Genomic DNA, 23,457 nt, shown 5'->3' on the forward strand with positions numbered 1-23,457 from the left:
AGGAATGCTCGCGTTTCGTCGGTTTATATGAAGTTACAATACTGTATGATATTATTACCGTGTCTATACTCACCTTTAGAATCAATTGCAATACGGCAATACTATTCGATACCTACCTACATAGTTTGCAAAAGAGGGCAATGTCTAAAACCGATCGATAGCAAATTGTCTGGAAACACTAGGGGATGTGTGTGAAGTGTTTTAATATTTGGCCTACTGTGAAGGGTTTAGGAGGTAAGTGTAGAAAAAACCAAATTGCAAAAGTCACTTTCAGAATTTATTTGGCAGCCACCAAACTACATTACAATCAGAATAATTAAATTCATAATAATAATAACAACATTTTAGACCTACGAGAAATGAAAAATAGTCCTAAAAATAAAACATACAAATTGTAAAGTTAATATTCCTCGCCGCCCTCGCCCTCTCCCTCGCCGGAGTCCATCCCGACCTCCTCGTAGTCCTTCTCGAGCGCGGCCAGGTCCTCGCGCGCCTCCGAGAACTCTCCCTCCTCCATGCCCTCACCCACGTACCAGTGGACGAACGCGCGCTTGGCGTACATCAAGTCGAACTTGTGGTTCAACCGGGACCAGGCCTCCGCGATCGCCGTCGTGTTCGACAGCATGCACACCGCTCGCTGCACCTTCGCCAAGTCGCCGCCCGGCACCACCGTCGGCGGCTGGTAGTTGATCCCCACCTTGAAACCCGTCGGGCACCAGTCCACAAACTGGATCGTACGCTTCGTCTTAATAGTCCCGATGGCCGCGTTCACGTCCTTCGGCACCACGTCGCCTCTGTACAGCATGCAGCACGCCATGTACTTCCCGTGCCTCGGGTCACACTTCACCATCTGGTTCGCCGGCTCGAAGCACGCGTTCGTGATCTCCGCCACAGACAGCTGCTCGTGGTACGCCTTCTCCGCCGAAATCACCGGCGCGTACGTCACCAGCGGGAAATGGATGCGAGGGTACGGCACCAAGTTCGTTTGGAACTCGGTCAAGTCCACATTCAGGGCTCCGTCGAATCTCAATGAGGCAGTGATGGAAGACACAATTTGCCCGATCAGTCTGTTCAAGTTAGTGTACGTCGGCCTCTCGATGTCCAAGTTACGTCTGCAGATGTCATAGATGGCCTCGTTGTCGACCATGAACGCGGCGTCGGAGTGCTCCAAGGTCGTGTGCGTGGTCAGGATAGAGTTGTAAGGCTCGACCACTGCAGTGGAGATTTGCGGGGCGGGGTAGATTGCGAACTCCAATTTGGATTTCTTGCCGTAGTCCACGGAGAGGCGCTCCATGAGCAGCGAGGCGAAGCCGGAGCCGGTGCCACCTCCGAACGAGTGGAAGATGAGGAAGCCCTGCAGGCCGGTGCACTGGTCAGCGAGTTTGCGAACTCGGTCGAGCACGAGGTCGACGATTTCCTTTCCGATGGTGTAGTGACCTCTCGCATAGTTGTTTGCGGCGTCTTCCTTGCCTGTGATCAGCTGCTCCGGGTGGAAGAGCTGACGGTAGGTGCCAGTGCGCACTTCATCTACTACGGTGGGTTCTAGGTCTATAAATACAGCTCTGGGGACATGTTTGCCGGCTCCCGTCTCACTGAAGAAGGTGTTGAAGGAGTCGTCTCCGCCGCCGACGGTTTTGTCCGAGGGCATCTGTCCATCGGGCTGGATGCCATGCTCAAGGCAGTAGAGTTCCCAGCACGCGTTCCCGATTTGAACGCCGGCCTGTCCGCCGTGTATGGATATGCACTCACGCATTTTTCACTTGTCTGAACTTAAAAATAAAATATTTCTCTACAATACGAGCCGATCCAACTCGAGCAGCAACAAACTTCAAACTGAGAGCAAAACAAAAACTTCGAGAGTTCCGCGTTCCATCGTCTTAATTCAAATTTGAATTTATTTTTCACGTATGATGTTTTGCGACATAATTGCGCGGAGTCTGAAAAAAGTTTTCATTTTTATTCAGTTTGGCATTGGGATTGAGATAATTATTTTACAAGTAAGTACCTACTTAGGTACCTAAGTAGGTATTACTTTAATAAATGATATCCCCTAAAATCGAAGTGGGACTGCAAGACTAATTATAACTATTTCTAAATGAACCGCTGTCGTTATTAAACCAACATTTTAATAAACTCTTTTCACAAAATAAGTAAACGAATTCCGTCCAGCGTCTCCGTCTTCGTTAGGATTTTTTAATGTTTTAATTACGTAATCAGTCGGTAGACATTTTCATTAAGAGTTTCACTTCATGGCTTCCTCCAGTTATTAATTTGTTAAGGCGTGTCTTGCTAGCCTCTGCGATTCCAGGGAAATTGGGGCGAGGCCCTCATGCAGGTACTATGAAAGAGAATTTTTGAAAATATTAAAGCGGCGTGTTTTAATCTGAAACTCCGCAGTGCTAGTTACGATAGCTTTAAGCTCATAATGTTTGAAAGCTCATACAAAGGTGTAACTTAGCCGACTAAACTTTTGTATCTACTACATTCGGTAGATCTGTGAAATAATAAAATATGTACAGGATGGCCAGATTGGCCAGGGAGTTGACGTTCAAATCTAAAACTTAGATTTCATACATCAAGGTGTATCTAAATCACACTCGTATGGTCTAAAGAAACATCGAGCATAGCCCTGGGCAACTTTGAGCTTCTTTAAGAGGCATATACTGAGAGGCCACGTTTCGGAGCCATATGTCATCACTGGTAACATAAATGGTGAGCGACCTATGATAAATAAAAAAATAAAATAAGCCTTTATTACTGTTACATTTTTAACTTATTTGACAAAATAAATTAAAAATGATAACTAGAGGTAAGGAAAATTCACTTAAACTAACGAGCGACCTAGCAAGGTATAAAAATGCTCATTACCACACACGTTGGCGGGAACTGTTCTATGCTACCAGTGGGGGAGTGGGGTTTGGGGTGGTGGAACTTGTGAAGTTTTTTGATTAACTTCCTTTGATGCACTGGAAGCAGTCTGCACAAACTGGGCCAAACGTACTTAGTAGGTTTCATATTAAGAGCGTTTACGTCTAGCGTGGCATGTCAAGTTTAGGTAATTTCGATGCTATTTTTATTCACACTAAAATAATTGTGACTGTGTGCGTGTTCTCACGCTCTATAGTCAAACCAAAATACTTTGATCCACCATCGTAAAAGTGTGCCAGGCTGTCAAGTGACAGCCCAAAGAAACTATAAAATCTTCAAATCTTCCAACACCGACTCTATAATTATAAATAATGGTATACATTCGTTCGTTCGTTCGTTCGTTTCAGCCGAAAGACGTCCACTGCTGGACAAAGGCCTCCCCCAAGGATTTCCACAAAGACCGGTCCTGCGCCGCTTGCATCCAGGTACTTCCCGCGACCTTCACCAGATCGTCGGTCCACCTAGTCTAAGTACATTAGTCCTAATCAATAATAAATACGTAAATTCTTTATCAAATAGTAAATTATCAAAGGTTTTTTACTATTTTGAGAATATTTTATACAGCCTATGTTCAGCAGAAAAAAAAATGAATTTTAATGGTGAGAGATTTTTTCAAATCGGTTCTATTTAAAACAAACTTTTCCTGTTTACTATTCTTTTTTTATCCGGAAAATGCATAACATTGGAGTTGCCAACTTTGTGATGCGAAATGAATATCTTAAAATACCCTTACTCATATGTATCATATGTCATTTTAGTCCTTATATAGTCTACTTTACGTTAATATTATATGACAATAAGTAAATACCACGGGTTTTTTTATAAAAAATATTTTATGCAAAAGAGGCGATTTCACTAGTTTTCGTCCAAAAAAATCAGTTTTCGTCCTAGTGTACGCTAGTTTTCGACCACTGTGTAGAAAAAAGGGTGCAGTTGAATTATTAACTTAAAACCAATTCTACAATACAGTAACTATGGATTGTGGTATATCATTTGAAAGGTAATTTTGTTAGCTTTCAAATGATATCAAAAAGATTTAAATAAGTTTCTTACCTAAATTTGGGAAAATATTGCAATAGGTCGAAGGACAAATGGACGAAAACTAATCTACAGGAATAGCTAATTTTGGTTTTCGTCCACCCCAGTGCTTGCTCATGACGTCATGGACGAAAACACAACAACGTTTAAAGCTGTTTTTTGTTTTCGTCCACATCTTTTTAACGGTTTTTATGGGTTTATCACTGTTAAAAAGTGGACGTAAACTAAAATGTTTAATGTAATAGCAATAAAGATCATATTGGAAGAAAAAACATTGTATTTTGTAGGTCCATTGAAGTAAAATGATTATTAAAAATATTAACTAGGTGTCAGGGTTTCCGTCCACGTGGACGAAAACCAAAATCTTGCAAAATTGTTATGCTAGTATTAGTCCACTTAATTATCTAAGATTTCTATACAAAAACTTTAATAAACCCTTAAAATAGTGTTTATTATGCTAATAATTAGACATACATGCCAAAAACATTACGTAAAGTAGCTAAAACAGTAATTAAACATACCATAAAAGTTCCCTACCGGCACGTTTTTTTTTCTAACTTGACGACGTTTTCCATTCACCTGTGTGCAGCAGCAACTTCCGTAGATTTTTTGGAGTTATTACTTGTCAAATCACATTTTCATGCAGGCAGAACTGTTACTTAGATATTATAGATTGTAACAAGTCCAAACTTGCACGAAAAGTTAGGTTTGTATTCTAATTTTCCGTATTTGTTTGTGGCAAGTCGGTCAAATGGACGAAAACAGGAGCTGGACGGAAAACCGGCGCAATTACCCTAATAAGGGATAGATAATAGCGAGTTTTTTCTTTAAAAAACTTAGGGTGGGTTGCACCATCTTACTTTAACTTTGACAAACGTCAAAAATCTGTCAAACTCCATACAAAAAGCACCGGTTATCGTCATAGTTACCGTTAAATTTAGGTGGTGCATCTCAGCCTTAATGTTAAATAATCCACGGAAATGAATTTTTTTATGAACTTGTTGAAATTCACCCGTGTATAAAAGTGTTTAATAAAAAATATTAAAAATACTGAGTAGGAACATTCCATTAGCTTTCAACAGTCTGAATTTATTATAATCAATCACTGATACAATGTTTTCATAAATGTAAATCTCAAATAATGCTATGCTAAAAGCTACAAATAGTTTTAAGTACTACAATTAAAACATTTTACGTAATAGTTGCTAAAAAGCAATAATAGTACCTACCTATATTTTTTTTCTTCTCGAACATAGCCATCTACATTTTTAGAACGATGTTACAAATAAACATTAACAAAACATGGCAAAAAATCCTGTGCATTTCCATTACATTATTGTAACCAAAATCCGGAAAACACGGCTGAAAGGACAATGTAGTATCAACACCCTCCGCTAGATGGCACTACTCGTTCTAAATATCAACTCGCGAGACATGATTTCACTTTCACCCGTGTCCTTGAAATGGCTCTATGGGCAATCCAGCTTTGTGGGCAGACGACTGCATCCCGTTCTTTGAAGGAACGGTTTTTCGCGGTACGGTTTACAAAAAACATTATGCTGGAAACTGATTGTGGGAACACTTATATCAAACAATACCTACTTGTTCCTTACCGATGTCTCATCATGATAACATCGTTATCAATCGTTAAAAAGGTCTTAATTTAGTTTAATAAGACTTTTAATAACTTTCTAAGAGGTTAGAAAATACTTCAAAACAAAAAAAAAACCCTTGTCACTGTCAGACGAAAGCTATTCCGAGTTTTCCGAACAATAACATTATTGATCTATATATATAAAAATGAAACCCGTTTCGCGTTGTCACGGCATCACGTGTGAACGGCTGAACCGATTTCGATAATTCTTTTTTTTAAATGTTTGTGGAAGTCCAAGGATGGTTCTTACGGAAAAAAATATTAAGAAAATCTCTACGCTAAGGCGGTACGAAGTTCGCCGGGTCAGCTAGTTGGTAATAAATAATAATGGTTTTAAATAATTACATAACAATAAAACAAAAACGTGTAAACAATTAACTGGACTCTTTTTTACTGGTCCAGTTTGATGACAAACCTGAATCCCAAATTCGAACGGATCGGATTTTTGCGAGACACTGCAATCGGGATATTCGTGTGAATGTTTAGTATTCAAATAGGTATCTATACTGCTAAACGGGATCCTGCAAAAAACAGTACCCTGCATAAACGGAATGCCTCTATGGGAAAGTGCCCTAAGGTATAGAGGCAGGCCCTAGGCCCGCCCTATGGAGATTATCTGTTTCCTTTACTCACAATTTTTTTTCTTTTTTTTAAAGATTATTAGCAAAGAAGACCGGTCATCTGTGACCCAGGCCCGACAGAAAAGAGACATACCTCAGTTTTTTTGTCATGTCTTATTAATAGTTAAATTATATATTTTTTATATTCGGAATCTATGTAGGTAGGTAGTACTCGTATTACACCAAAATATTACCCTTTGTTTTTGTTCAAGCGTTATACAAAAACTAATACAAAATGCCTATTTATCACCAAAAATGGTAAATGTATGTACCTAAATGTCTATTACAGCTGCTATGGAATGTATTTAGGTGACCTGGAGATACAGCCGGATTATACAGGGTGGAAACGATTATTTCTAAACTATACAAGATATCGAAAAACTAGTTACTGATTCTGAAAGTGCTTCACGAGTTCTTTCAAATGGTACCAATAATAGGTTACAGATTATGGAAGCTGGTAACATTGAATTTTTGGATTTTGTAACTTCTCGTTTCCACCCTGTATAATCCGGCTGTTTCTCCAGGTCACCTAGATACATTCCATAGCAGCTGTAATAGACATTTAGGTACATACATTTACCAATTTTGGTGATAAATAGGCATTTTGCATTAGTTTTTGTATAACGCCTGAACAAAAACAAAGGGTAATATTTTGGTGTTATACATAGATTTCGAATATAAAAAATATATAATTTAACTAATTAAGACATGACAAAAAAATTGAGGTAGGTGTCTCGTTTCTGTCGGGTCTGGGTTTTTTTTGTATGGGGCGTGACCGTTCTTCTTTTTAGTGCACAAATTACTAAGTCCCGTTAGCCCCTCGTGTTAAGCTAAATAAGCTTGTGTTACGAGTGGGCTCACCACAATAGTCGAGCGGCGGTGGGATTCGAACCCGCGTTCCTCGGATCTCGAGTCGGCCAGTCCGACCACTTCACCGTTGGGCTACAAAATAACATTTCCATACTAAATGACAATTTATGCCAGAGTTCAACTAGGGTGTAACTTTTAAGGGGGATTTTCTTAACCAGTAGTTTGAATTTATGAATAGGTGAGTGAGAGTGAAGCGGTATTTGGAAGATAATTTTGAGCGCTACAAATCAATGCTGTCGCATCACAATTTCATACTAACTTTCGAACACTTTAAATTGAAGAATCCTGTATAAAAGGTAGCAACTCAGAACCCACGGAGTGAAATAAAACAAGCACCGAACAGCAAAAGTCGGGGCTTGGCTCAAAGTTTCAAGCAGTGATAAAGTAAGGAAACGACGAATATAGCCCAGTAGTTCGCTAAGTAAAGTTTAGCCAATATTTCTTCCGAGATAGTTCTGAAATGGAAGGTAGTGCAAATTAAAATCACATTGCTTTATTATTGTGGGCTCAAGAGCCGAGGTTTCTGCGGGCTGCCGGGAAGAGGCCATTGAAACGTCGTAAGTCATTTATTTTTGCAATTTAGACTCCTTTAAGAATAAGAGCTGGTGAGCACCAGACCTACGTATTTTATAAAAGCTGAAAGTTTGTCAGCGTATACTCCCAACATAGGTTAGACCGTTGATGCATCATATGCGCGATGAGCTAGTCTATACTAATATTATACGAGTAAAGAGGTAAAGTTTGTTGTTTGTAATTTGTTAAATTGTAAGGGGTAATTCCGGGATCTATTGAACCGATTTTAATAATTCTTTCACCAATAGAAAGCCACATTATGCTGCATAGGTTATACAGGGTGACTGGAACTGAACCCGCCATAGCTAATACGCGTATAGAGGAGGTCATTTGCTAATTATTGAACTTTATATTCTATGGCTAAAGTTTTATAGTTTAGGAGATATGTAAATGTTTATACTTTTTTCAGATTTTTTCGAAATTTGACCTAAAAACTGCTTCAATTTTTTTTCTCGCGTGATTTTAACAGTTTTTTATTTGATACTAGCTTTCCGCCCGCGGCTTCGCCCGCGTGGAATTTTGTCTGTCACAGAAAAACTTTATCGCGCGCGTCCCTGTTTCAAAAACCGGGATAAAAACTATCCTATGTTCTTTCCCGGGACTCAAACTATCTCTATGCCAAATTTCATCAAAATCGGTTGCGAGGTTTAAGCGGGAAAGCGTAACAGACAGACAGACAGACAGAGTTACTTTCGCATTTATAATATTAGTTGGGATTAATATCGAATAAACCTTTAGTCAAATAAAATAAATTTCAGATCCAGATATTGACATAATCTACATCTACACTAATATTATAAAGAGGAAAACTTTGTTTGTTTGTTTAGTTGTAATGAATAGGCTCAAAAACTACTGGACCGTTTTTAAAAATTCTTTCACCATTCGAAAGGTACATTATCCACGAGTAACATAGGCTAAGTTTTATTTTGAAAAAAAAAAAAAAAAATAGGATTCCGTAAAATATGCAGATAATGTAGTCCACGCGCGCGAAGCCGCGGGCGGAAAGCTAGTATGTAAATAAAGTCATAGAAAGTAAGGTTCAATAATTAGCAAATGACCTCCTCTATACGCGTATTAGCTATGGCGGGTTAAGTTCCAGTCACCCTGTATAAAAAACTGAAAAATTCCACGCGGGCGTTGCCGCGGGCGGAAAGCTAGTATGGTATAAAAGTATAATATCAAATAGGCAAGTCTAATAGTGTAATATCTATTTTTCTGACTCTGTAGAGACTGAAATATGGGACTTTTGGAAGTTAATTTTTATTTCCAATATTGAATCGACCTGGGTCGGACTCGGAGGCTCCGAGAGATCTTATTGGACTTTATTTTAAAACTACAGTCGGGAGGATTCTACCAACAGATGTATTTTTTATTAGTGCACACTTAGCGCGCGTATAAACACTAATAAACAGTGCAAAGGCGCGGCGACGGCGCGGCGGTGGCGCGGTACCGGCGTCGTGTGCAAGAGCGCTTAGTCTTCATAATTTCAGCCATAGGACGTCCACTGCTGAACATACGCCTCTCCCAATGCTTTCCATGTTGATCGATTGGTAGCGGCTTGCAGCACACTTAATAGGTATCTTTTCAATTTTGTGTCTTTTGTGTGTGGAAGGAATTTTGAGAATTAAACTCTTTTTTTTTTGGAGGAGGACTGAAATAAATGAATAAATGAAAATTCCGTTCAGTAAAATTTGTGCATACAAGATCTGTGGTCCCATTTTAACATAATAAACAATAATATAAAAAAATTCACAACGGAAATATTTCAAAAGAGAAAATCCAGCTTTAAAATATTACAAAAAATTATTGCAAGTGGCACAAGCAGCAATTATAAAACATTTTATTTTACAATTTCAATAGGTTTTAATCAAAATCGTTTGCAGTAGCTTAAAGAATAATAGAACTTGTTTTTCACTACTGCTAAGTGTTTTTGCAGACGGCTCTTTTGTTTTGTTCCTTTTATGAAAACGTCGAGACGCCTTTTAATTGAGCTAGTCGTGCTCGTGTTAGATAATAGTCAAATAGGTGTTGCATAAAATAAAAAATAGCTCTATTTTAGAAAGCACTAAGGCCCGGTTTTTTGATTCGTAGTTAAAATAACCAATGGTCAAATTTGACAGATGTCAAATGACAAGTGGTTAAATATCAGAAAAAAATGTTTTTCGACCAATGGTTAGCTCGACTTTTAATACATTTTTTAACTATTACTTAACATTTTGTTAATATTTAACCATTAGTAGCAAAATTTAACAATTTGTTATTTTTACTATGAATCAAAAAACTGGGCCTTAGGCCCAGTTTTTTGATCCGTAGGTAGTTAAATTAACCAATAGTCAAATTTGACAGATGTCAAATGACAAGTGGTTAAATATCAGAAAAAAATGTTTTTCGAACAATGTTTTGCTTGACTTTTAGTACATTTTTTAACTATTAGTTTACACTTCGTTAATATTTAACCATTAGTAGCAAAATTTAACAATTAGTTACTTTAACTATGAATTAAAAAACTGGGCCTTAGTTATTTTAAAGTAACCAATAGTCAAATTTGACAGATGTCAAATGACAAGTGGTTAAATATAAAAATTAAGCACCGCCCCCTCATCCCCCATTCCAAGAGGAGGGGTGGGCCCACATATGGGGGCATTTTTGTCGATAAAATTGACATAATAACATTGCCTTAACCCTTAAGTAACACCGTGGGGTAATTATTTACCCCAGGTGCATAAAAATTGACATATCTTTTTTTCTACCGAAGCTAGTGCAATTTCGTTTTGTGTATTCTCAATGCAGAGTATGCGCTTTAAGCTCGTAGACGCGGGATGTGAAGAAAATCATCTGTTTGGCTTGTACAGGTAGGTGGGGTGGAAAATTACCCCAGGGTGTTACTTACGCATGCTTTAATTTATCATAACCTAACATCTTATTAATAGGTTTTTACAATATTTAAACAAAATGAGTAAACATTTATATGACGATTAAGTAGCACGTTGTCTCGAGAATGCAGAGAAATAAATAAACCTTGATTTACATGATACTTTTCGAACTTTGAAGACATCCCCTCAGAACACAGCGTTCATAAATTTGACACAGAAATAGAGCCCAAAAGTGATAATTTTGTAATAATTCAGCGTGTCTGATGTGTTTTGAGAAAAATAATTAGGAATAAAATAAATAAAAAAATATATTTTCATAATTATATTAAAAAAAAAGTTTTTTTTATTTTGCTTTATTATAAAGCCAGAAATTTTCGTTTTATTTCATTTTGTGTTTAAAATATGTATAAAACATCTATTCAATGTCCGATTAGTGTAAGTTTTTGGTTCCCACAATGACTTTCCAAGATTTTTCTAGAAGACCATTGTGGAGACTATTAGTTGCCAATGAAAAAATCTTTTTTTGTTATGATTGATTTAAGATGTTTATTTACGCTAGATAGACGTTCTTTTAAAACAATAGTATAATTTAGTGAGTCCATTAATACACTCTAAATCACAAATTAAATTGATTTTAAATATTTACTTAAAATTTTTCAATTTCCGTTTGGGGTATTTTTTTTACCCCAGGGTGTTCTAAGTGTAACCAAAAATAAGGATGTTACTTAAGGGTTAAATTATCGCTAGCCCTATCCCAAACACAGTGTGTAGCCTAAAGACAATATTTAAGCTATCCAACACAAAAATATTTTTTCCAATTGGACCAAGTGCATATAATTTTTCTTTCAATAGTTCCCGAGATTAGCGCTTCTTTATTAATAAGTAGGTACAGATTAAATGCGCAAACCTATCTGCACTTAGTATTATTAATGTTGCCTCAGTGATCCATCACTGTATCACTCTAATATACTATAACAAATCACTATAATACGCTGTGTGACAGTTCTGAAACTGTAACCTTGTTGTTGGTTTTGTCTAGACAGGTAACATGTTATGCCTGTTAGTAGGCTGTATACATAGGACGAATACGAATACGAATGTATAAATCAAATTGGGAGACAATTTGATTTATATTTTACAAAGAGGATCAATATTCATTCATGAAAACTGTTTCCCAGGAGTCTTTACCTTACCAATAGGATTTTATGCCTCTGGTCAGGCAGAAATCATGTCGTACAAGCTGAATTTGACCCACTTTCGGAGTCCAATTGAGCTGAAATATTTCGTTCATTGAATAGAAAGGAATAGAATAACGTTTATTTTGCTGCAACATGAATACACATACATACATAAGACAAACAGTCACATTACAGAATCAGTCAAAATAATTAAGGCGGCGTTGCAGCAGCAAAAACGTCCCTGTCTCAGCTTGTGTCAAGTGCATACCACATGACGCTGATTTTCAGACGGCCTTGCCGCGCAGTGGATAATGAGCACATATTTTGATTATTTTGTGTGTGTAAATTCCTAATCCCATCAAAAACAATACTTGTCAAAAAAACCAAGTCTCGCAACTCAGTTGTTCTACGGTAAAAAGTTGTGAGATCCATGTAATACCAAGTCCAGGCCAGGAAATCTTTAACGTTTTACATAAATTATTGACTTGGCCATCGCACTAAATTATTTAATTTACACGTGTTTTCATGCGATGGCCAAGTCAATATATTTATGTAAAACGTTAAAGATTTCCTGGCCTGGACTTGGTATTACATGGATCTCACAACTTTTTACCGTAGAACAACTGAGTTGCGAGACTTGGTTTTTTTGACAAGTATTGTTTTTGATATTCGTGTGACGTACTTTATGGATGGCCCCTTATTCAGGCAGTTAAAATACTGCACAGTATTAATTATATCACCGTTTTTACATAAATAGTTTATTGTCTTTACAATGCAAATGGGTGAAGAATACACGTGCGTGCGTCAATGCTCGCTCGTGATTGTCCTGTCGATTAGATATCTCAGGAGGTGTAGTCGCGCGTGTTTTGTTTTCGATGCAAACTCGTGGAGATGAACAGGCCTGATTACAATCTAACATATCCAAACCCACTGTTTGTTGCTTACAATCTCACGCGTCATTATATAAACTGACGGAGTTCACAATTTGACTTTGACATAATATACATCAACCTCTGTCCAGCACTCATTAGTGTGGGAATAATACATATAGAGCATTATAAACCTAGGTTCAAACAGAAGTTAATTATATAAAACTAGCGACCCGCCCCTGCTTCGCACAGGTACAATGTATTATACTTAAAAACCTTCCTTTTGACTCATTCAATTTATTAAAAAAACGCATTAAAATCCGTTCCGTATTTTTAAAGATCTAAGCTAGGTACTTTGTTTTATAATATGTAGTGATAAAAAAAAAAAATCTTAAAGTTAATCCACAAACTTTCAGCTATCAGTGGCTAATACAAGAGCAACTACAACGAAACACTAACATAAAATATCCAAAAACGTTTTCTCCTCCCTGCAGTTGTGAAGCAGCGGCATGCATAATATAACGCGAGACATTCTAATAACAACTTGAATGCGATTCGCATTACGAAGGAACGACATTATCAAAATGTAATACGAATTCTACGCCTGAACTTGTTAGCCAATATAGGCCACACCCCTCTGCCTCAGTTTATAGCGAGCGGCTACAGGCGTCCGCAAATCTAATGAATTTCCTGCTATTCTACACTAGTAGTTATAAGGCTGAAAATAGCGTGTTGTTTTACTGGTGCACACTGTACCCGATGTTAGGATAGAGACCGCTGTAACTCCAGGCTCCGGCCGTTTATAATGCATCACAATTCGAGCCGCACCTACGGTAGTGGTGTGACCATTCACACCTGGAATCGGACGAAATCGATTAATACTCGTACGTACGATTGCATCAAATTGTTTAAATCTTCGCAACGCTCATACAGGGCGTTATGTGAGACTTCACTTTTGACGCCTATGTATTTTATACATGAAATCATTTGAATAACGATAATTAATCGATCTGTATCGAACATTGATTTAAAATTGATAGCATGGTCATAATGTTTTGTTGCATCTTATGGATACATACAGTTAGATCTTTTAGCACTGTTGTCAAACTACATTTTAGAGGAGTAGTGCAAAATATGGACAGACTTCAAAAAAGAACAAACTAAGTAGACAACTTTGTCCTTAGAATACAATAAGTGCCAAATCTTGACTGAATCTGAAAAATATTCGTAAAAATCATTTACGTCTACAAACTCGATATCAATTCGATTACACGGGAATCGATTTGGATATTACGTCAAACGATACTGAAGCACTCCGCACATCACTACTGTAATAACACGAGAAATTGTTACTGTATAACCTAGATTTAGAGTAGGCGCACACCGTTGATTTTTCGTCGGCCGATAGTTTAGTCGGGTTGATCAGTATGGGCATGTATGAGAGTGCGCACACTACGCCGATTCGATTTGGCCGATTCTTCATACAAATTAAAATCGGGCACAACTATCGGCCAACTAAAAATCAACGGTGTGCGTCTTCTCTTAAAGTTGAAAATGCGCCTCAAATGATGCCGTTTTAACTGAGACCGTGGTGATAATGAATGACCTTGAACACTTTGTAGGTAGATGTAGATTGTAGAGCGCGCCAGTAGAAAGAGACGGATGCAATTGGAGTAGGATTAAAGCTTTTGGTTGGAGCATTCGTAGCGAGCGTAGTTAGCAATGCATATTCTTTCGCGAACCGAATATTTTAGTGATTTCAAACACATAGATAAACTTGACCGCTAGAGACGACAATTTCCCAATGGTTTTATTATATTTAAAAGGTTATGTTATTTTGTGGTGGCCATTTCTAATCATCATCATCATTTCAGCCATAGGACGTCCACTGCTGAACATAGGCCTCCCCAATGCTTTCCATGTTGATCGATTGGAAGCGGCCTGCGTCGCGTCTTTCCGTTCTATACATGGCCAGAACGCACCCATAGGAAACTGCTCGTGTATATTTCGGAGTGCCTGTTTGTAAATCTGTGACTCCAAACTATACACGAATTTTGCGTACTAATCGTGTATAGTTTGGAGGAGCTTAGTAAAAAAAGTCATCTCCAAACTATCCTCGATTAGTTTCTACTACACCACTTACACTTGACTAGAGTGTGTTTAGTTGATATTGATTTAGTAAAATTCAGTAAAATATGGAGCTATATTTAAAATTACATTTATTTGATATTATTACATAAAATATTATTATTTTACTNCAACGCGCATTAAATACAATATTATGCGAGACTTTAAATGCTAGGTTTGTATTGTCGGCCGTTTGGTGTAGTGGTTCGAAGTGGTAGCGGGTTCGATTCCCGCACAGTACAAACATTTGTGTGCATGAACATATTTGTTTGTATTGGACTGGGTGTTTTCTATGTATAATAAGTATGTATTTACAAAAAAAAGTATTTAATTATGTTTATATCCGTTGTCTAGTACCCATAGTACAAGCTTTGCTTAGTTTGGGACTAGAAGCGCAGTGTAAAATGTCTAAGGATATTTATTTATTATTTATTTTATTTATTAACTTTTATCTCAAGAACAAAATCATTTTGACATATTTCCATACCTACAATTGGTGAAATATCAGCCCCAAAACAAATATCTTTTCTATGGCAGAATAAGAAACACCAAAAAATCCTTTATCAAAACAATGACACGTGTCGTAAGATGATTCAATGTTTAAAGTAGACACGCAGATATGAATTAATCTATCTATATAAATAAAAATGAATTGATGTTCGTTAGTCTGATTAAATCTCGAGAACGGCTGGGCCGATTGAGCTGATTTTGGTTTTAAAATGTTTGTCGTAGTTCAGGGTAGGTCTAAACGGTGAGCAAATACGCGCGCGATATTGTTTTTCTGTAACAGACAAAATTCCACGCGAGCGAAGCCGCGGGCGGAAAGCTAGTATGTAATAGAAAGAGAGGTCAATAAGTCAAAATGACTAGCATGCAACTACTCGCGTATAAATTGTAATCACGCACTTATTACAATACATACATGATTAGTCCGTATGCGTACTGGCGATGTATATTTTGGAGGAAGATAATTGACCTAAGTCACTACAAAGTATACGCGAGCAGTACGCAGCGTATGCGTACTGGTCGTGTATAGTTTGGAGGAGCTTAGTAAAAAAAGTCATATCCAAACTATACTCGATTAGTTTCACACCCTTGCGTTCTGGCTATGTATAGAATGGAAAGACGCGCCTGCGTCCAGGCGCTTCCCTGCTGCCCTTATGATGTCGTCTGTCGACCTTGTGGGTGGACTTCCCACGCTCCCATTTCTAATACAAGAATTATATTTAGCCCACCCTAGAGATAATTACGCGAGAGTTGACAATTAGCTTTTGTAATAAAAAATAAGAATAACAACGTGCTCGCGTCACAAACGCTCGCTCGCGAATGCTTGCAAAGCGAATGCTCGCCCAACGTGCCTGCTTCGGCTTTGGCTCCGCATGATTTCAATTTCGGCTAATGTATTTCGCACTTGACTCGACTCGTTTGATCGGTGCCAGTTTGCATATATAGCAGTATTTGCATAAATTAATAATAATGAGCTTTTCTCTACAATACTAATTTATTGCTACGCTCTCAATGGAGTTGTGACGTTAAGTTAAGCTCGATCATGAATAATACGGGCCATGCGATTGAGGTGTTTAAAAATTAAATAGGCGTTTGTCTCAGGATAAAAGTTGCTTTATTGTTTGTTTCTACTTGGTAAAAGAGCTTTCAGCATCGATTTAGAGGCTCTATTGACATCTTACAAACAAATTTAGCTTGTTATACAGCCCACATATGGGGGCATTTTTGTCGATAAAATTGAAAAAATAACATCGCCTAAAATTATAGTCATATCCCAAACACAATGTATACTTCTTACACATGTAAGGGCCACAGCTGGCATTCTACTTTTAGCATCGGCGATAAATTGCGACTGTATTGAAGCAGCATCGCAATTTCGCGACTTCATGCGTTGGGAATCGCGCGTTTTAGCGACTGTGCAACTCTGTCGCGACGATAAGCTTAAAGAAATTAAACAAAATAGGCGTCTAGTTGCTGCGTCTAGTCGCCGCGTTTGGCGTTTTTAAGTCTGCGGTGTAGAATGTGTTGTCTGCTTCAGCTCCTATAAAACTGCTAAATCGCGTTCGCCGATGCTAAAAATAGCATGTGTGTTGTGGCTATTAAGTATTCTGTAAAATAAAGACCATTAGGAAGTCTGTTGTACTAACCACGACCACCACAGTACAGAGAAACTGGAAGTTTCCAACTTCGAAGAAACTCCGAACGAAATAAGGGTGCGCGTAAGCCGAGAACATGCGACGCAACGATGAGTAGTTGTGTCGCGATTTGTACCATATAAAATAATCGTGGGCATAACGTATGACTTTTAAGTCGAGGGTGCCATGGTCATTGTAGATCAGTTCAGTCGGGTTTCAGTAAAAGTGCCACATATTTATTGAAACTCCAGTGATAGGGGGGATATCATCTCATCTATCATTATCATTTATTATTCCATTACTTGAATATTATTTAATGCTTTACATTACGATTATTGATGTGAGTAAGCTAAATAAGCCTATGTTAAAGCTTTAACCACACAAACAATGACAAGGTACCGCGACCCATGACAGTCCGCGCGACCTGTCATTGGCCTATGATCGCGCCGGCAATGGCGATCTGCACGCGTTGATGTGATTGAAGCTTAAGAGTGTGTTTAACACGAAATGGACCAGCGGCGACGGGGTCCGACCTTTGTTCCTCGTCGGATCTCGATTCAGTCCGACACCGACACCATTGGACTATGTCATAAGTCTACACGAAAGACAGTAGATATATTATTCTGGTTGGAAAACTCTCTAGTTTGTCTGGAAGAGAGCTTTATACCGATAAGACCACCTGGATTTTTTTCCTCTGCTCTATGTATTTCTTTTTTTTTTTTAAGATTATTAGCAATTTGTATTGCACAAATTACTAAAAGTCCCGTTAGCCTCGTGTTAAGCTATTTCAGCTTCTGTTACGAGTGGGCTCACCACAATAGTCGAGCGGCGGTGGGATTCGAACCCGCGTTCCTCGGGTATCGAGTCGGACAGTCCGACCCACCCATTCACCGTTCGGCTATCGTGGCTATCTTTCCTTCTTGTTTTCTGTAATAAAAACTTTAGTCGCTATCGTATTCATTTAGATAGGTTTTTTACCTAACGATTTGAGATGAACTCATGGTAGTGTTTTTAGTTTTGCTGTGGTTCAGCTACTAACCGCTAGAGGCGCTGTACAATTTGCCATACATTTTTTTACGCCCTCGATAGCGAGATGCTCGGTTGGTAAACTCATGGTAGAGGCACTGTGTGTGAAAGTGCTTTATTTATTGGTATTGTGTCACTATCTCAGCATACGCGCACCCTAAACCGAACCAAACGGAGTTGCTAAGACTTAGGCCGAGTTGCGCAATCTTACTTTAACTTTGACAAACGTTAGAAATCTGTCAAACTCCATACAAAAAACACCGGTTATTGTTATTGTTACGGTTAAAATAAGGTGGTGCAACTCAGCCTTAACCATTGAATTTCGGTGTCGAGGCAAAGTGCAGCGGTACCCTTTGAGTCTCGAGTTCCAATCTCGATGGGTCTGGGAATTCAAATCAAATCAAATAAAGTAAAACATAGTTGACGGAATACAAGTGGTACATAATAGTGATTAGAGCTCTATCATGCTAAACATTTTTATTGAAAAATCTCTTGTTGCATCTCAAACTAAATTATAAAATAAATTACTTGAATAACTTCCCGCCTTAGGCAGTTCGATTTCAAGTTATTTATAATTTACACATATAAATAGTTAAAATAACTCTCCATAATGCTATTTTTGTAAGCTATGAACTTAATTGAATTATTATGAATTATTAAATCCTTGAAACAACAATGAATATAAATTTTCGTCTTTGCGATAACTTACTCGTAGATATACATAATAATATACTGTCGTAAAATGACTAGAAGTTTTTTTTTGTGTTTTTTTTTTATTGTTCACAAAAGGATACACATCAATACATAAAGATACACTTGCCAAACTGCATTACAGTTTGTCGGCAATAGTTGTCGTCCTTAGTTTTCGGGCTCAGTTGCACCAGTCTACTTCAACCGTTACCATACCTAGCAGATTTTTGTATGGGTGTTTTTTGTATGGAATTTGATAGATTTTTGAAGATTATTAAAGTTACAGCAAGATGGCGCCACCCAGCCCGAGCATTCATCGTGTTTCTTGCTAATTACTACACTACACTATACTACATTGAAAATGTGTGTAAACCGTAAGGTTTACTGTAAAGTCAATGTCATCAAGTTTCACTTCTACAGATATCCACCAAGTATTAAAGCCAATACCAACGTGGAACGTGCCAAAGTCAGTCGCGATAAACCAAACATGGCCGGAACGCTCACCCATATTTCACAGCAGCCGATTTTATAATATGGGGTCAGTGGTCAGTTGGTCAGTGCTATAAAATAAGGGGCCGTTACACAAATCGCTGATAAGTCTCTGATAGTTTATCAGGAACTTACCTGACAGATACAGTATCACTAATAAATATGTAATGTATTAAGTAGTTTTCTCGGCTTTGGATAGAGATATCTGGTAGATAAAGTCACTAGTAAATACCTTTAATTAGATTACATTATAAGTAAGCGCCATAAACCTATTTTTTATTAGGGTACTTCCTGATAAAGTCCCTGATAACCTATCACATGCTTATCTCTCAGATAAATCTCATCTTTCGGTTCTACAGCTCTCGAATAAAAATATTTATGTATTTGGCAGCGCAGGACCGTTCATTGTGAAAATCCTTAGGGAGGCCTTTGTCCAGCAGTGGACATCATTTGGCTGAAACAATCGAAAAAGTGGGCAGGGCACATAGTACGCAAAACTGACGGCCGATGGGGCAGAAAGGTTCTGGAATGGAGGCCGCGTACCGGAAAACGCAGCGTGGGACGTCCACCTACAAGGTGGACCGACGACATCGTAAAAGTAGCAGGGAAGCGCTGGACGCAGGCCGCTACCAATCGATCAACATGGAAAGCATTGGGGGAGGCCTATGTCCAGCAGTGGACGTCCTGTGGCTGAAATGATGATGATGATGATGATGAATCGAAAAAGAAACTTGGAATTTTGTGTTATACACATTTTTTTTGTTTTGAACTATCCAGTATGCAGTCAAAGTATTTAGCTTGTTGGAGGTTTATTTTTTATGAACAATTTATTGACTTAATTGAGTCATCTATCTCCAGCTTCCCAGGAAGTTAAATTAAGCAATCTCTCCCTTGCGCGAGAATATTTAGTAAACATCGTTTAATTGACTCTACCGAAAATCGACTCTAGGACAGCTTGGTCTCTATTCGATTACCACTGAGCTGCTGAACTGAATTTGACTCATTTAACTAAAAATATCGAAATGGGCGAATTGGTATTCTTAAAATGACCATACCTAAACACCCGCGAAGTTTGTCTAACCTTCCACCAAACGCCCTGTATAATTTGAGAATTTATTATTGAAAAATTGTTTAAACACTTTAAAAACTTAATCGAAAAAATTTTCACGTTGTCCATCGTTATTTTCCTACTAACAAACAAAAAGGCTAGTTAAACAATAAAACTTTTCTTAAAAAATATTACAGCCAAGTGAGATCTGCCCCTTACTTTTAGAACAAACACAAAAACGAGAGTAGCTAGCAAATAAGATTGCTTGGAATTGTAGATTTTGTATAAGTGGATAAGTCTAGAGACACTCTACTACATTATCTGTGTCAAACAAATAAAGTAATGTAACTTGAATATTTATAGGCATTGAGAGCGTTTGCACTCATTGGATCTATAAAGCGAGGGGACGAGACGTTTGACACGCAAATGTCCCGTCAAGGCCTCGCCGTGAACGCGGGTATTGAAGCCCAAGTCATAGTTACGGGACGGTTGTCATAAAATACCATTACACCCTCGGTAATCATAAAATAACGGCAATTTTCCTTTCTTAACAAGGCAATAAATACCAAAAACGTCTCAACAGCTCAAATCATCGACGTTATTCGTATGTCAGCAACAAAAGCCAACACAAGAACTTTAACTTTTAAAAGCATTTCAGCAGGCCCGAGCCGGAGCTGTGACGAGCGATCTGTTAAATAATTAAACGCATTAAAATTTGACAAGTGGCGAAATCGCGCGCCGATCCAGGTCAACCCCACTCGTTATAGACCCGAGAATACAAAGCAGGCAAAGAATCACGGAACGACGTGCCCTCGCGTGCTGCCGATTCGATTCGAATAATATAATTTATGATCGAGTAGCCGTGCGACGAATGCTCATGCGAACATATTTCCGAGCGAATTTAGGTTAGGCTGGTTTACGACGGCCGTGGGCGTTTGCGTGGCATCCAGCGCTGCGAGCGCGCTGCAGTTGCAGTTTGCGCGCGCTCAATTTTGATTATGACGTAGTGGCTGCACGTCATCATATAAATAAGGGAGCCGTACAGCGGGCGGTTCGCGCCGCAGCGGAGAGCGCACGCGTATCGATCGTGCGCGTGGGATGCGCGCCGCGCTGGGCCCGGGCCCGCCGTTAGTCATGCGCGACTCGTGTCCACCGCAGCATCGACCGGAGTGCACGCGCTAGGCGCGCACCGAAGCGCGGCCGCTGACTCATGAGTGCACGCATCGATCGCGACATGCCCAGCCACTGACTGCCCATGAGACAGCCCTCGCGCCACTGACACACCAGGTACGTCCTTGCCGCATTCCGTAATGCACCACGAATCAGTCAGGATTTAGGAACGGGAGCAATGTGCCGCGGCTTCCGGGGCGCGAAGGTCAGCCGTCTACTGCAGGACGGCTTGAAAGTTTAATGCGAGGAGACGCCGGAGGCAGCTACGGGACGGTTACTGTTAGTGGCTCTGCGTCGCTGTGCCCTCTAATCCTAAGCTGGCAACACTGCGAATGTTTTAATCTAGCGAAATGTATGAGGCCTTTCGGTCCGCCGTCGATGGAACCGATTTGGCATGTCACGTAACACCCTGGAGGGCCTTAACTAGGTCAGAGTATATCGCAGTGCGAATGCATAATAAGACTTTGTTTCATCATTATTTATTTTATTTGACGCTATGTATCATTAAAGCTAAGCTTCGACGACACCCGAAACGGTTGTACAACATAAGTTGATATTTCGAAAACAATGACTTCAATTTGTACGTGGCACCCACGCCACACTTTCGATCCAACACGAAAACCGCCCAAAATGCAAGTTTCTACAAGATTGAACCGATTGTACGCAAGCGAGCCTTTACGAGACACCTTTGTTTACATAACGTCCGTTTGTTAAGGAATAGCTGTCTTTTCTTATCAAATATATGATCACTAATCAAATATTAACAATGTTTAATTCATGAAAAACGGCTCCTAAAACTGGTTTTCCCAAATTCTACGCCCGCAAGAACTTAAAAGCAACTACAGCGGTCAACCCCGCTACCTTACACAAAGCGCTCTGACGTTAACCTATTTCATTTCGAACTCAATGAGAACTCTATTTAACTACTCTCAATACTAAATTCCTAATAGAATAGAAAAAAACGGTAATCACATCGATATTTACATCCCCCAAACCAGTAATTAATACGTTGAATGCACTACGAGATGAATCGTCGAAGCTTGGCTTCAAATATAATCATACTTTTGATTATAATTTAAGGACCTAATTCACCAGCTAAAACATCCAACCACAAGTTCGTTAGTCCGTAAATATATGATGCATCCGTCAATTACCTTGTGGATAGTTTAATCAACCATGGTGGATTGGGTTCTGTCATTATTCATTTGTTTTGCTCTGTCTGTTTTTTTAGCTATCATTTATACGCAAACAAGTAAACTACAACCTGAACTAACAAAAACGATCTAAAATAGACTTTTCATGTCTTTTTCAAACCTTTTTATTGACTGAAGATGTAAACAATTTGAAGAGTATACCAAAACGAAAGATAATCATTAGACATTTCATTGATTAAACTCAAAAACAATGTAAAATGAACTGTAAAACGCGGGCCGCCTGAAATGCACGAAACGCTGCCTCCGCTCCACTGCAGTTTCCACGGGCTAAAGACATCAACGAACTAAACCTTTCAGCACGCGGTAGTTTCATAAACACTGTAACTGAAAGTTGCATGTTAAAACATGACTGAAACTTGTTTAACTGAACAATGTTAACAAAATATACCTGCGCATTGACCACACAAAATCACTGCGCACCAACTGTGTTTTTAAAGCACAGATTTTTCGCGGGCACTAGAATAACTACTCGACACATGTTGAAAAACGAAGCTAACATCAATAGACTCCGAGCTGTGGACTGTGCAACTTTCTGAATGCTGCTAGTGTCACTTGTCAAAGCTGTTGGTCGACCAAAAAAGTTAGGGGAGTTTGCAATGGCCGACGCGCGTTGAAATGTTCGTAACATCATATCTCGCTTTACGCTCACCATAAATGATTCTGAAAGCAGTTTAATTTTCACTAAGCGTTTTTGGCGGGAAGTAATCCAGCTAATAAATAGGTATATCAATTTTGACACGTATCGTTCTCAAAGATGTGCTTATCCGTGTATAAAACAAAAACATATTCACTCTTGATATAATTTTATGGCCACATCGTAGAAGGATAATACATTATGTATATGCCAACTCGTTTTATGATTGGGCCATTCGCTCAAATGCGATTCTGACTTCACAATCCAAATGGCCGTATTATCAACAATTTTAAACCTAACTTGCTAAAAGGAAAA

General features: G+C 38.7%; 1 protein-coding gene across 1 annotated transcript; it reads right to left on the minus strand.

Moving 5' to 3' along the window:
- Positions 1–269: 269 nt before the first annotated feature.
- On the minus strand, positions 270–1,815 carry LOC114355207 (tubulin alpha-1 chain). The gene has a single exon (XM_028307917.1). It carries the CDS (start codon positions 1,751–1,753, stop codon positions 401–403), a length of 1,353 nt encoding a protein of 450 aa, XP_028163718.1. The 5' UTR covers positions 1,754–1,815; the 3' UTR covers positions 270–400.
- Positions 1,816–23,457: the final 21,642 nt, after the last annotated feature.

Source organism: Ostrinia furnacalis, unplaced genomic scaffold, assembly GCF_004193835.3.
Source record: "Ostrinia furnacalis isolate ACB-3 unplaced genomic scaffold, ASM419383v2 OfSCF2357, whole genome shotgun sequence".
NCBI lineage: Eukaryota > Metazoa > Arthropoda > Insecta > Lepidoptera > Crambidae > Ostrinia > Ostrinia furnacalis.

Excerpts from the sequence above, each read along its gene's own strand:
- LOC114355207 (XM_028307917.1), bottom strand. The coding sequence starts at position 1,753 with ATGCGTGAGTGCATATCCATACACGGCGGACAGGCCGGCGTTCAAATC.